We start from the raw sequence: 15574 nt of genomic DNA, 5'->3' as shown, positions 1-15574 counted from the left end.
GCGCAAGCGTTACTCATCCTTTGTCTGGTAAATTGTAATTTTTTTTCCACATGAATTATCTTACTAATATATTTATGTTTCTCACATATCTCTTCAGGCAATAATGAAGGTCCATCTTATGCTGCCCTATGTAGTTCTGTGAATGTTAAGGCATCATGTTATGCAGCATCAATTAGAGTTCAAAGTCATACCGATATATTAACAGATTTAGCAAATATGGTTAAAGAATCGTTAAAAACATTTTATCAAGCTTGTGGGTTAAAACCCAAAAAAATTTTATTTTACCGAAACGGTGTTTCAAAGAGTCAATTTATGTATGTGCTAGAAAGTGAACTAGCCGCGATTAAATGTAATTGAAACATATTATTTTTAGATTTTATTCCTGCTTTTTTTTTAACCTATTTAATTCTACAGACGCGTGTCAAAGTCTTGAGGCTGATTATAGACCCACTATCACATTTGTTGTGATACAGAAGAGACACCACACACGTTTTTTTCCAATAGAAAAGAAAAATGCTGATAAATCAGGAAATTGTCTTCCTGGTACTGTTGTCGATATGGACATTACACATCCATTTGAATTTGATTTTTGTAAGTAATTAAATTGTGCATTGACATATAAATTTTGTAGCATTTCTAAATGACTTTAATTCCTTACCAGATTTATTAAGTCATGCTGGACTACATGGGACGTCTCGGCCAACTTATTATCAAGTTTTATATGACGAAAATGGATTTGATGCAAATAGGCAAGTCAATTTAATTTAATTTAATAATTAATTATTATACGTAATTAATATATAATTAATAATTTAGGTTACAAACTTTATCTTATAATCTCTGTCATACTTATGTGCGTTGTACACGTGCAGTATCTTTGGTAAGATTTTAAATTGCATTTGTTATCATTGTATGCGGTAAATGATAAATATCGTATTATTTTTAAATAGGTACCTCCAGTATATTACGCCCGCCTAGCTGCCACAAGGGCAAGACTTTACTCATTCTCATTCTGTAACACTGATACGGAATCATCTGAAGGTGTTGCAATCAATTTTGGAGCGGTGAAAGAGCTACAAAAGGTAAATTAAAGATGATTTGAAAGTGAATTATTATAAATTATCTCATTTCTATAACAAACCCTTCCTTTTAGGTTATGTACTATATATAACAACATCATATAAAATTATCAGAAATGAAAAACTTTACCTTGCATTATATTTATCAAAAAAAAAAAATATATATTTAAATTTTAAATTTTATCTATGCTCACATGACTGTGAGTTGTTGCTGTGCTCGCTGAGGAGAGGAAATTTTCAAGAAACTCAAGTTTTTCGTATTATACTAGCACTCCAGTCTAATAAAAAAAATACTAAATATATTGCTTGAGGTGAACGTACTATTCGTTTGTCTGTTTCTGAAACAGCGTTATTTATTTGGTCTACTGGTACAGTTTTGAACGTCTTCGTATTAAAGTCTTGAAATTCTTTCAGCGATTTTATCTTGTATATTTTTGTTAAAAACCTCAAAACTTGCTATGAACTTCTCCATAAAGTTATTTGTTAGCTCTTCCCTCAGTAAAACTATTTTTTTTGACATTTTGTATAATAGTTTGTGTTCTACTTAATGAAGTTTTGTTATCCGATTGTACAAAATTATTTTACAAGCAAAAAAGAAATTTTAAATAAATTTTTAAAAGAATTCAGTAAAAGTAATTGTAATTGTTATTATAATTGATATTGTGAATATTAAGAGTTTGAATTCCAAATTCTTTCATAATTCATTCTTCGTGTTCTTTTTCCTTGGCAAGTATCATTTCAATTTCTGTAACTTCAACCTTACTATTTGAAGCAGCTTCAGCTTCGGCTATCATAACAGATATTTTACTATTAGTCTTTTAAGGATAATATCTTCATCATCATCGACATTATTATCAGATGTATTATTGGAAATTATTACTCATTTTTGAAGATGATTTGTGACGTACAAATCTACAGCCACAACAAACACGGAATTGTCTTTGTCGTGAAGTTGAATTTGTTGGTGAATTTGTTGGTATTGATTGAGTAGTTGGATAATCTTGTTGTGAGAGTGACGTAGAAATTGTAAATGAAGGTTTAGTTTCAGTCTGAGTAGTTGGATAATCTTGTTGTGAGGGTGATATAGAAATTATAAGTGAAGGTTTAGTTTTAGTAGAATTATCGTAAGGTGGAGGAGGTTCTTCATCTTCAAAAGTTTCTACATTTTCATCCCAAGTAGAAACATCTTTTTTCTTATGATCATAAGCATTTTCATCATCATTATCATCGATATCATTGTAACCATAATTTTGTCTCGTTGAATGATCTACAGTATTTAATTTATTCTCAGTTAATATATTTATAGCATCAGTGGCAAAATCGGAAGTATAGGTAGCAAGTTCTACAACTTTATATATAAAGTTTGACAATTCCAGGATGATGAATTTCTTCTTGTTGTTGAAAATCTTGTATTGAAATTGACTGCATTTTGTGTTGATATTTTTAAAAAAATTTAGATATATAGTAATGTATATAGGGTTTATTATTTTATTCTGTAAAATTAATTCAAGAATATTATTGATAAATTCGTTAAAAAAAATCAATTTCGAGGGTATGTAAATTTACTTCATTTTCAAAAAATATTGTTATAATAGTGGTACATATATATTTAACCTATCAATATGACATAGTAAATGTAATTTTAACCAAAACTCAACTAGGATAATTGAATAGTGTATTTAAAGGTAATGAATTATTAAGTAAATATCATGATCATTCAAGTAAATATTAATAACACGATATTTTGATTTTCCCATAATAATAGAATCGTTAAACGACACCATAATCTGTTAACTAAAATGCATGAATGTAAAATGATCCTTTTGGAAATATTTTATAATTTTATATGTTAAAAGGGGAAGTATCAAATTGTTATTACGCCCGATCTTGAGTAAATTATATTATTCATTTTTGAAGTGATGATTCCGATATTGTCGTACAATGCGTCAAAATTTAATATTGTTATGAAGTCGCAGCAAATTCATGGCATAAATATTCGTTGATTTAATACTGCTGGATTGCACAGGTGTCACGACTGTCACGTAATAATATATATCACGTGACTTACTATTATTCGAAACTTATTAATATGCAGGTAAATATTGTTATGTATCTATATAATTAAAAACAATCTCATAAAAAAAAATATTTTTATGTGAATTTATTAGTCAGGAAATAATATTAAAAAAATTAATCTCAATAAACAAAAAAAAGTTCTCACTACATCGAAAAAAAAAAATCTCAATAAACAAAAAAAGTTCTCATTACAAAATTATTAATATTGTTATGTATCTATATAATTAAAAACAAACTAACTAAAAAAAAATTTGTTGATACTAAAAAAAAAATATTTTTACACGAATTTATTAGTCAGAAACAATATCATTGATTAAAAAAAATCTCATCAAACATCAAAAAATTTGTAGGACATAGTTCTAATTTGATTGTAGTTTTGATCTAAACTAAAAAAGAATAATAATATTCTTTTGGGATAAAAAAAAATTCCAAAAATTTTGATAAATTCCAATCCAATAAAAATATAATAAAAAAAGAATAAGAAAAAATTTTGTTAAAGTTAACCGAAGGGATAAAAAAATCAATAAAAAAGATTAAAAAAATAAAAAAAATAATTATTTAGAAATGGTTAGTTGTGGTAACTAAGAGAATGGTAATAACCGCAATTAATATACTTTTTTTTGTCAGTATTAATTCATTAGAATAAAAAAAAATCCAGTTAAAATTTTAATTAACCGGAAATGTATCAGTTTAAAGATTTTCTTAATTATGATGATATGATAAATACGAAATAGATCGGGCGCAAGAATATCACACTTTTGAATGTTACACAATTCAAATTATTTATATGGGTAATCTAAATATGACAAAATTTTTTTAATTAGATAGATTACTATGGTCCGATTGGTCCCCTTGAATTGTGTAACAAAAGTTTGTGCTAATATATGGGCACAGATTATCATCATTATTTAACTCCACAAATTTAAAAACAATAAAAAATATAGTTTTTTTTTCTTCTTTCTTATTTTTTTAAAAAAATACGTAAAATAATGTCTGCTGAATTATTTTCCAAATTATTAAGCCAAAATTATATTGAACTTTTGGAAGATAATGAATATTATGATGTTACAATTGAAGTTGGTGAAGATCCTAACGTAAAAATTTTTCGTGCTCACATGAATATTTTGTGTTACCGTTCTCCATATTTACGACGAATATTAGCTTCCAATAAAAAGAACAACGATAACGTATTAGCTCATATTAAATTACCAAATATATCACCAGAAATTTTTCAAATTATTTTAAGGTAAGTTTTTAATTTTCACAATTAAATTTACATTACTGTAAATATTTAATAATTAAATTTTTTTTTTTATTATAGGTATATTTATGGTGGAATTCTTTTGTTGAATGGACAAGAAACTTTAAATATTCTAAATACATTGGTAGCTGCAGATAAGCTTCATCTTCAAGAACTAGTTGATTATTTACAAAAATATTTAATTGAAAATAAGTCGGATTTGTTAGAACAACATTTTGGAATTACTCAACAAATTTCTTCACAATCTAATAATTTATTTGAACTTCAAGAATTTTGTACAAATTTAATGATTCAATCACCCGAAAAAATATTCAAATCTTTTGATTTTACCACACTTTCCGAAAAATTTTTAATTTCACTTATTAAAAATGATGATTTACAAATGAAAGAAATCGAAGTGTGGGAACATGTATTAAAATGGGGTCTTGCACAAAATCCATCTCTCATTCCGGATCCTAAAACTTGGTCGGATGATGATTTCAAAACGATGAAAAATATTTTGCAACACTGTTTGCCTTTAATTAGATTTTTTAGTTTATCGTCTAGAGAATTCTCGCAAAAAGTTCGTCCATATCAAAAACTCTTAGATCAACAATTATATGAAGATTTATTGAATTCTTATTTGGAACCTGGTGGTGTGTCAAAATACAACGTTTTACGCCCAAGAAAAATTAAGAATGATGAAATTAAAATTGTCGATTCCCAAATTATTGATTCAAAAATTGTAGATTCTAATATTATTTCAACCGTTTCAAAATGGGTTGATAAAGTAGCTATAAATAATGATAATTATGAGGAATTATATTTACCATACAAATTTGAATTATTATTAAGAGGAAGTCGAGATGGATTTACTCCTAAAAAATTTCATGAATTATGCGATGGCAAAACTAATACTGTTACATTTATTAAAGTAAAAGGAAATGAAGAAATTCTTGGTGGATATAATCCTATGAAGTGGGAAACTACTGGCAAATGGTGTTATACTAATAAAAGTTTTATTTTTTCTTTTAAAAATAAGAATATTAAAGATGCAATTTTAAGTAATGTAAGAGACGCATGGCGAGCATTAGATTATAGCAGATCATGTGGTCCACAGTTCGGCCAAGATCTTAACATAATTTCTAGAAATACTAAATCTTTTAATGTAACTTATTGTAAAAAAGTGATGTATGAAAGAAATATAAGAGACACTGAAGATGAATTTTCAATAGAAGATTATGAAGTCTTTCAAATAATAAGAAGCTAACTAAATATCGATAATTTTCTTGTTAAATAAAAAAAATAAAACATATATGAGACCAAATCTTGGCTTCTTTTTGATAATTATTAATCACGTTAATCACGTTTGTTTTTATTTGTTAAAGACAAAACTAAATTAATATTTATAAAGGATATAACGATAGTGCAGTTAAATTTTTATATATGAAATTCTTGGTAGTGGATTTAACATTTTAGAGATTTAAAAATTATCGAAGATGTTGAATTAATAATTCGTATTTATTAATTTGTACTTATTAAATATTCTAATAATTTGGAATATAAATTGTGTTTCCCTTGCACGTTTCCCTCTTTTTTTTTTAGCTCAAATTTATTTATTCTTTAGAAGTAAAATAATTTTAATTTCAGTGTTCAGTGTTTTCTTACTTAATTTAATTTGAAACTCCAAAATTTTTTTTCATCATCTTTTTTTCTTAGCCAACTTCACTCGTAAGTCGTAACCAATTCAGTACAAAAATTTTGTAATTTCATGAAAGAATCAATTTCAAAGCATATTGATATATCATATTAAAATTTTTTTTTTTGTTTTCAATCAAAAATAATTATTGTAAATGAAGGATTTAATGCTTGAAGACAAAGTTCACTGGAAGCGATCAAGATTTTAATGATGTCTGAAATATTGTATTTCTCTAAAGAAAGCCTCCTTCCATTAATATACCTAGAAAAAAAAAATTAAATAGTATTATATAAATTATTTATTTTTTATCTTTATACCAAATTTCTTATTTTTGTATCTCAAGATTATTTGAAAAATTATTTGGTAATTTAAATTCCATCATTTTTTTTTGTTAACATCAGTTGATAATATTCTTCTATGTGCATGAAATATTTTTATGTAAGCAACTTCAATAGTAATACCATATAATATTCAAAATTTCTAGTAAATTTGGGACAATGTAACATTGGTAAAAATTTATCATCATACATTTAATATAGTCAGTATCATTAAAAAAAGAAACACGGAAATTTATATATTGTATGGTAATTCCATTTAAGTTCCACAAATTTTGATTTAGTAAAAATTGATTAAACATGAGAAAAAAAAAAACTTGCAAAAGTTGGTTCACAATTTTTTTGATGATGTAATATAGATAAGGAATATAGTTTCATTATTTGACATCATAAATAAGCTTTATTTAACTTTCTATAAATTCATTTTCATGCTATTTTTTAATCCACTTATAAGCTTTATTAAACTTTTCCTATAGAATTTCATTTACTGTACACCATATTTTTTATTCCACTTAATCATGTATTATTAATATTTCTAATAATAATGGGTTAGGATTTTTTTTCATGTTAGAATTTGAATTGTCTGAGACTTTCATACTTAACAAATTCTGAACATAAAAAAAATTTGGATGACAATTTTGAATATTTTCTAGATATTTTTATTGTTTTTATAAAATACTTGAACAGTTCAAGTTATTTTTAATAGTATTTTTCTGAATATTCCTTTTATGGGACTTCTGGCATTTTTTATATGTAATTTCTTTTTTTTCATTCATATTTAAAATAAATAACAACATATTGATACTATTTTACTAAATTAAAATATCTCTTATATTATTGCTTTTTTAAAACTGATAGAATATATTATATTATTACAGTTTTTTTCACTTTTTTCTTTAAGACAGGGAGGACGGAATTTAACTATTTTATTAAAAGGATAATAATAGAATAATATGTTTTATTAAATTTAAATTTAAAGATTTAGCAAATGAATTTCTTAATACTGACAAATTATGAATCTGTTCAAGAAATAAATGTTTTGATTAATATTTTAATCTATTAGAATGATGGATTTTAAATTAGAAATATTTTTTTGATACAAATTGACACATAAATAATGCAAAAATTATAATTTAAAAATCAATTTGACATATGGGGACTGGTCCAGCAAAACAAGGGGTTAGGTCCAAAAAATTTTTTTTTGAAATTTTATTATACACATGTGTATTTGTAATTTTTAGTGGAATTGACATATAATTGTCATATAAACTTAAAAAGTTTTTTTTAAGACCAAACCCCTTGTTTTGCTAGACCAGTCCCCATATATTAACTAATATTATTTTAATATAGCAACCCATGTAAGATTTTTGTTGACCCCATTTACAACCAATCACTTTCTTTACAAATTGTGTAACCACTAAGAATTTTGCCCCTAAAATATTAGCAAATATGTGTCATTGCTCTTATATTGTAACTTATGCTTTTAATGCCATAATAATAAATTTGAAATTGTTTCAAAACAAAAATATTTATCTGTGACAACATTAAAATTGTTTCAGTTTTTTATAACTTGGATAAAAAATTAACACAATTAATTTTGTACAATAACTAAAGTTGTACTAATATAGTCTAAAGAAACCGCGTAAAAGATGACTCATAATACTTGGATAAAAAATCAACACAATTAATTTTATTACAATAACTAAAGTTGTACTAATATAGTCTAAAGAAACCGCGTAAAAGATGACTCATAATTATATTGATCGTACACAACACAAAAATCACACAAAAGAAATATTATAAAAGGAGATAAAGGAGATGAAGTTTTCAATAAAAAAATTACTTGTTAAATTTCTATAAAATTATAATTTTACAAACTCACGCTCTATGCAAACTCACGCTCATTAACTGATATCTTTAATTACTTCTTCGCTCGCATCAACCATTTCCTTTCTATATCTTCTTCAATAATTAATTAGTGCAATTTACAAACTCACGCTCTATGCAAAATCACGCTCATTAACTACTGATATCTTTAATTACTTCTTCGCTCACATCAACCATTTCCTTTCTATATCTTCTTCAATAATTAATTAGTGCAAATTTACAAACTCACGCTCTATGCAAACTCACGCTCATTAACTACTGATATTTTTAATTACTTCTTCGCTCACATCAACCATTTCCTTTCTATATCCTCTTCAATAATTAATTAGTGCAATTTACAAACTCACGCTCTATGCAAACTCACGCTCATTAACTACTGATATCTTTAATTACTTCTTCGCTCACATCAACCATTTCCTTTCTATATCTTCTTCAATAATTAATTGGTGCAATTTACAAACTCACGCTCTATGCAAACTCACACTCATTAACTACTGATATCTTTAATTACTTCTTCGCTCACATCAACCATTTCCTTTCTATATCTTCAATAATTAATTAGTGCAAATATGAAAATTAATAAATTTAAAAGTGGTCAAACCGTTGAAAGTTGGGAATTAAGTTATGATAACGATATTTGTAAAAAATGTAATGAAATTACGTGTATAGGATGTGAAGAACCGTTAATGTCTAAGATAAAAAGATTGTATTACAAAATTAAAAATAATTTATTAATCTATAAAAAGGATGAGAAATATGAATATGAATGGGATTGTAGTGATGATAATAATGATTGGGGTTGTAGTGATGATAATAATGATTGGGGTTGTAGTGATGATAATAATGAATGGGGTTGTAGTGATGATAATAATGATTGGGGTTGTAGTGATGATGATAATGAATGGGATTGTAGTGATGATAATAATGAATGGGATTGTGGTGATGATTATAATGGAAAAATAGAATTGAGAAATATGGGAAAAATTTTTGAGAAAATAATGTTAAAAAGTATTAATGAAATAATTTTTATTAATAATTTACAGTGTGAAAATAATGATGTGATTGATGTACCATTAGAAATTATTAGATATAGTCAAAGAAAAATTAATCCATTATTTAAAGGAAGAGGATTAATTAGGAAGAGCATATATGAAACGGTTAATGAATTGAAAAATAAGGAAATAAAATATGGAAATGAATTACCAATAATAGAAATATGTGTTTATGAAGGAAAGGTTTGGTCAATGGATAATAGAAGATTATATTGTTTAAAGGAGGTGTTTGATGGAAAAGAAATTATTAAATGTAAAAATAGAAAAGTAAATAATAATTTTTTGAGAAAACGTGAACAAGCGTTAATAGAAAATGAAGAAAAGGATCATGATTGGTATGATATAAAAATAGATATTTATTCAAAAGGAATATTCTTTAATGATTCGTATTATTAATATAATATAGTAATTCTTTAATAACGGAATATTCTTTAATGATTTGTTAATATAATATAGTAATTCTTTAATAACAATAATGATTTGTATTATTAATATAATATAGTAATTTTAATAAAATGGATTATAAAAAATTTTATTATGTATTTTGCTAGATTTTAATTATTAAATAACAGTTAAGTTCAATTAACTCATTATCCAGTAAAAATAAATTAGTTTATTGCTTTGTTGAGATATATTAATTTAATAATAATTTCATATTTTATCATCGATAGATTATTATTAAATTTCATTTATTACAAGGTTAAAAAGTAAGGAAATATTTCGTCAGATTGAATAGCAGTATCAGAAAAATGAAAAAGGTTGAGAAACATAGTTAAAGAAGAGGTATATTACGTTTGGATAACATGTGGACGGAGTATTTCGTTATCAAATTTAAAAAGACAAGAAAATGTGTGTGGACAAAACATAAAATAAGAAGGAAAACTTGAAATTATGGAAAAATCTCAGCGTATTGATATAACAACTAAAGGAGCGAGATGTGAGTTAAACAAAAATATGGTGAATATTGTTCATATGGAATTATATTTATTAAAATTCTCCGAGATCATAATGGACAATTAGAAGAAAGTATAAGAGAAGTTATAAAGAAACGAGGATATGCAAAAGAAAATTCAACTGGAAATATTATAAATAAAAAAGAATATATAATTATTAATCCAATAATAAATGTTAAGATAAATATCGGAGATGAGATTTATTTGGTGACTTGGACGATTGCAGATACTATATGAGGGGGGGTTTTGTTTCCAATTTTTTTTTTTGTTCTTTTAGGTTGTTTGACTCCAAATGAACCTGAACTTGTTGCAATAGGTGGTTTTAATAAGGAGGGAATTTTCATAATGTATTTGTACTTTGTTTATTTTTTATTTTTTATTTAATTTAATAAAGTGAAATTAGATTTATGTAAATACAATTATAGTAAACTGTAATACAAATAGTAAATTCAGTGACCAAATCGTATAAATTTCGTGATAAAATCAGTGATCAAATCATGTAAATTCCATATAAATCCCGTGCAAATTCCGTATCCAAACCATATTTTTAGTGATACGGAATTGTGCATTTTTCCGTATCCTATTATGATACGTTATTTCTAAGGAAAAAAATCGTATAAAAACTTTATAAAAAACGTATCCAATTTTTTTATAGGGACAATGGTATCGAAAATTTTTTGTACATATAAAATCATTGTCAGACCATTTCCTGAATGCCATTTTCCTAAATATATTAATTTCCCAAACTGACCCTTTCTTAAAATATACAATTTCCCAAATCCTTATTTTCCGAATCCCAGAAATCTGAGTCCTAATATCTTAATCCTAATATCCTGAATGGGCAATTTCCTGTTGAAATCCCTATAAAAAAAATTCCGATTTTCTGGTTTTTATTCCGGACACTTGCATTTTTCTAAAAATTTTTATAGAAATATATAAACTGTATTTTTTAAAATTTACTACATATTAGTTTATAAAATATTGCGTCATAATTCAATATATCTATTCAAAGAGATCAGATGAAAACGATATTATTAAAAAATTTTAAAAGTGTGACATAACATTAATTGGAATTGAAGTTAGTTATTACTAGGCGTTTGTTAATTTCGCAATATACTGTACATAGGAAAATTAATAACAAAACATTATCTATAAGATATTCTAAAAGTGTATTGCTACTGGTAGAATTTTAGTCAGAATTAAAAATGTCATGAATATTTGCTAATGCTGGTGTGGTGATGATCACACGCGCGGTGTTTTTTTGACATTTTACTAGTTTAAAATAATTTTTTATTTAGCAATTCAACAAATATTATTAGCCCTGTTCATTTCCGGTCGGTCGCATTTTTCGGTCAGATTTAAGTTAATTTTGATTGGGCTGATCAGTTTGTACAATGCAACCATTTTCTGAACTTTTAGCCCAATTTTTTTGGGGGTTTTTTGGTCGAACGCCAAAAATAACCAACCAAAATTAGATAATTTCTGTTTACGTGACATTTAAGAAAAAAATATATATCAATAGAAGGAGTTCGAACTAAATTTCAATCTAAAGCAGTTCAATTTGCGATCGAAAATGAAAAAATTTTATTGGATAATTTTTGTACAACAAAATCCGACCGAAAAATGCAACCGACCGGAAATGAACAGGGCTAATATTTAGCAAAAAGTTTAAAAATAGTAAATATTGGGATTCAGAATATTGGATTCGGGTCGGGGAAATTGTATGTTTTAGGAATAGTCCAGTTTGGGAAATTAGCCAATCAGGTAAATGATTTCGGGAAAAATCGTGATCAAATTAAATTGATCTTCAAAGCTTTTCAATTATTCGTTCATATTAATTATAAAAATTAAAAGGATCTTCAAAGCTTTCCTAAATATAATTCTTTTTTAAAAAAAAAAAATCTTATTCGTTCATGTTAATTATAAAAATTAAAAGAATAATAAAAAAAAGTAAATAAAAGAATTTGGAACATATAAGATAATCAATTACATCTGATGCCATTGTCCCCAAAGTCGTTTCCTGAAACTCCAATTTCCATAATTAATAAATGATTCCCATTTTGGTTTGACAATATGGTACATAGAAGTGGTTGACTGCCAAAAGAATTATTTGATTACAAAATTTAAAATAAAATAACATTAATTAGCAAAGAAATAACAGAAGATCTGAACAAAATTAAAAGTCCATTCAATCGGATATCAGAATACGCAAAGAAATAGAAATTTCGTTCGTTCAAAAAAGAAAAAAAAAAATTTTTTAAAGAATTTCCGTTTGATTTATTGAATTTTAATCCGATAAAGTTAAAAGAAATTTCTTATGATTTCAATTATTCCCAATCTTGGAATCGCAACAGTAAGGTTATAATTATTTCTTCGTCGTGAAATGACGAAAATATTCGTTTTTAAGGTTTTCAATTTTCAAATGTACTTAATAACTACTACTTACTGCCTATTAATTTGCGGTCACTTTTTTTTTCAAATCTTTTGATTTTTCCGAGTCTGTTTTCCTTTATTAGCTAATTAAATTTTTCTGGTCGCTTATTAAATATTTATTAAATCTCATATATTTTAGTAAATATGTACAGTTAATAAATTTTTTTTCTTTTTTTTCGTGTGATATTCAAATAACTATTATATTAAATAATAACTATTATATTAATGGACATTGATGTCCAAATATTAAATGGATATTAATGTCCAAATATTAAATGTCCTGATGCTTTTCTTTTTTTTTTTCTGAGTAAAATTGATGTCCTGATGCTCAAATATTAAACGAAATTGATGTTCAAATAACCACATGTAAAATGGACAATGGCGTCCAAATAATCACATGAAATAGATCTAAATGATCAATTCTTATAACTGTTAAAACTCCGTAGAAATGAGCCTTTCATGAATCTATTCATAGAAAAATATAAGTAATTTGATAAATTCCGTTATTAATTCCGGAAATATGAGCCTTTTACGGAAAAAAGATGGAATATGAAAAACGGATCGACTTTTTAACAGGGAATATGACTAAATGTACCGTTATTTGGACACCAGCGTCCATTTAATTATAATAGTTATTTGGACAATTAGACGTCATATAAAAAAAAATCAATCGTACTGTACTGTACTAGCTCTATAACAGATTTGCAAATTCGTACAGTACTGAATAACCTTCAATGAATGAAATATTATTAATATGTTTATTCTTTTTACGTTATTATAATGATTATCAAAAAGAAGTTTCTGATATAATGATTTCATTTATGTAAATCTTAAAAATATTGAAATAATTTTTATATAAATCCTGAAAAAATTTCTTTATCCGACGAAAAAAAAAAAACATTTCTCAAATAATTCTTTTTAACATTCCTTTTGACGCTATAAGACGCGTCTAAATATATTCTAATATCATTATATTCGAACTAATACTGTCTATTTACATATATGATACAAACTTTTCGTAATTTTTTTTAATTTTTTCAATCATCTTAATATTGGAATAAATTTTAGTATCACTTTCGAAATTCAAAATGATCAAGTTCATTTTAAATTCGCTTTTACTCCTTTTCTTTTTTGGAATTGTTGCCGCATCAAAAGATTTTGATGTTGTTATGGGTAACAAAAAATTTAAAACAACAAACTTACTTAGTGCTGTCTATAGTCAACAAGTTGGTGATCCTTCAGAAGGATATCATAAGGCAAAATTTAATTTAAAGACCAACTTACCATCATTTAATCCTGATCAAAGTGGTGTAGAAAGTGTTATTTGTAAAACAGAGGCAAATGGTAAAAGAAAAATTGCTTTCAGCTTAAAGGACAAAAAAGCGGCCGAGGACGTTAAGAAATGGCCTGAAAGAATTATGTTATTAATTTCTCATAAATGGGAATGCTTTGGTAAAAGGTCTACTCAATTTTTTAAGGCTACTGACAGAGTTATAGATGAATCTAAATTAGTTACAACTTTTGCTATTATGAGATGCGATTTTCCACACAATTTAGAAGATTACGATATCAATATTAATTGGGTCGAAGGGAAACAAACAAATAATAATACTCGTCGCAGTCTAGAAGAAAGATTCGGCATTTCATTTCCAACAATTAATATTAGTAATAAAATAGGTTTAAATATTTTATTTGATTCAGCAAGTGATAAATCTTCAAAACCAGATATATCACTTATAAATAATAAAAATATTAAATTGCTTTGCGCTAATTGTTTTACAAAAGGTGAAGCTGCTCTTGCATTGAGAATTAGAGGTAAAATTTTTCCTCCTAAATTGAAAGAAGCTTCAATTACTCTTAGTGGAAATTTACTCGTAAACCTTGATTTTTCCCTTGAAGCTCCAAAAGAAATAAGCCATGAAGAAAAAGCATCTATAAATTCTCCTATTGCAAGTATCAAAATAGGTGCTTTTAATATACCAGGTTTATTAGAACTCGGCCCTGAAATTGACCTTGTTGCTGCAGCTGATGCTCTTGCGGATGCAAGAGCAGCTCTTAAATTTGGTGGTAATTTTAGTTTACCAAATTTTAGTGCTAAGGCATCATTTAAAGGCCTACCAAATTTTGAGCAATCTGGGTTCAACCCTATAGTTAATGCACATATTCCAAGTGCTAGTGCCAAAGCTTTTGTTATTATTACTGCTACATTAAAATCACAATTAGCTTTTGGTATAAAAATACTTGAAGGTCGAATTCTAAATAAGAAAGTTGGTTTTGAATTGGTTGGAACTCTTGAAGATTCTTTTAGATTAGGTAGTTGTAAAAGAAAAGCTCATCTACATGTTAAATCTTCTCTTGGTGGTAATATAGGTTTTTTTGTAAATGATAAGGATTTTCCTATATTAAAATTTCCTACTCAATCTTTAATAGATAAATGTTTATAAAGATAGAAAGAGATAATATATTATTATGTTGTTTTACATAAATCTTTATTCTATTTTATAAAAAATGATTTGATTAGTGACGTATCTCAAAGTTGCGCCATATTGTATTACGTTGTTGACGTGACTAGATACGGCTTGACGTTAACAAGTTCGAAAATTATTATTTATTTTTATGTATTAAAAATTACATTCCACTTTCCTTTATTGCGCCTACTACTCTTTAAATTAACATTAGTATTTATCTTTGGCTTACTCTTCTAATCTGTTTAAAATATTACCAACTAAATTAATTGAATCGAGATCCATACTATTAATTATTATCATTTGGTATTCATATTTGTTTCTAATGGAGTAAGAGGAAGATTAGTTTAACTGA

General features: G+C 25.8%; 4 protein-coding genes across 4 annotated transcripts; 3 read left to right on the top strand and 1 right to left on the bottom strand.

The window, feature by feature from the left end:
* Positions 1–1780: 1780 nt before the first annotated feature.
* Positions 1781–2650, bottom strand: OCT59_025558 (uncharacterized protein; the record flags this gene model as incomplete). Its single annotated transcript, XM_066139319.1, has 3 exons — positions 1781–1866; positions 1960–2501; positions 2646–2650. The coding sequence occupies 3 exons, from the start codon at positions 2648–2650 to the stop codon at positions 1781–1783; spliced, it is 633 nt and encodes a 210-aa protein (XP_065992171.1).
* Positions 2651–4798: 2148 nt separating this feature from the next.
* OCT59_025557 (uncharacterized protein) lies at positions 4799–5747 on the top strand (the record flags this gene model as incomplete). Its single annotated transcript, XM_066139311.1, has 1 exon — positions 4799–5747. The coding sequence occupies one exon, from the start codon at positions 4799–4801 to the stop codon at positions 5663–5665; it is 867 nt and encodes a 288-aa protein (XP_065992170.1). The 3' UTR covers positions 5666–5747.
* Positions 5748–8885: 3138 nt separating this feature from the next.
* OCT59_025556 (uncharacterized protein) lies at positions 8886–9764 on the top strand (the record flags this gene model as incomplete). Its single annotated transcript, XM_025310786.1, has 1 exon — positions 8886–9764. One exon carries the CDS (start codon positions 8886–8888, stop codon positions 9762–9764), a length of 879 nt encoding a protein of 292 aa, XP_025178867.1.
* Positions 9765–13842: 4078 nt separating this feature from the next.
* On the top strand, positions 13843–15198 carry OCT59_025555 (uncharacterized protein; the record flags this gene model as incomplete). Its single annotated transcript, XM_025310785.1, has 1 exon — positions 13843–15198. The coding sequence occupies one exon, from the start codon at positions 13843–13845 to the stop codon at positions 15196–15198; it is 1356 nt and encodes a 451-aa protein (XP_025178866.1).
* Positions 15199–15574: the final 376 nt, after the last annotated feature.

This window comes from Rhizophagus irregularis, chromosome 5, assembly GCF_026210795.1.
Source record: "Rhizophagus irregularis chromosome 5, complete sequence".
NCBI classification, from domain to species: domain Eukaryota; kingdom Fungi; phylum Glomeromycota; class Glomeromycetes; order Glomerales; family Glomeraceae; genus Rhizophagus; species Rhizophagus irregularis.
The sequence above is the reverse complement of the archived record's forward strand: the minus strand, read 5'-3'. Positions and strand labels throughout refer to the sequence as shown.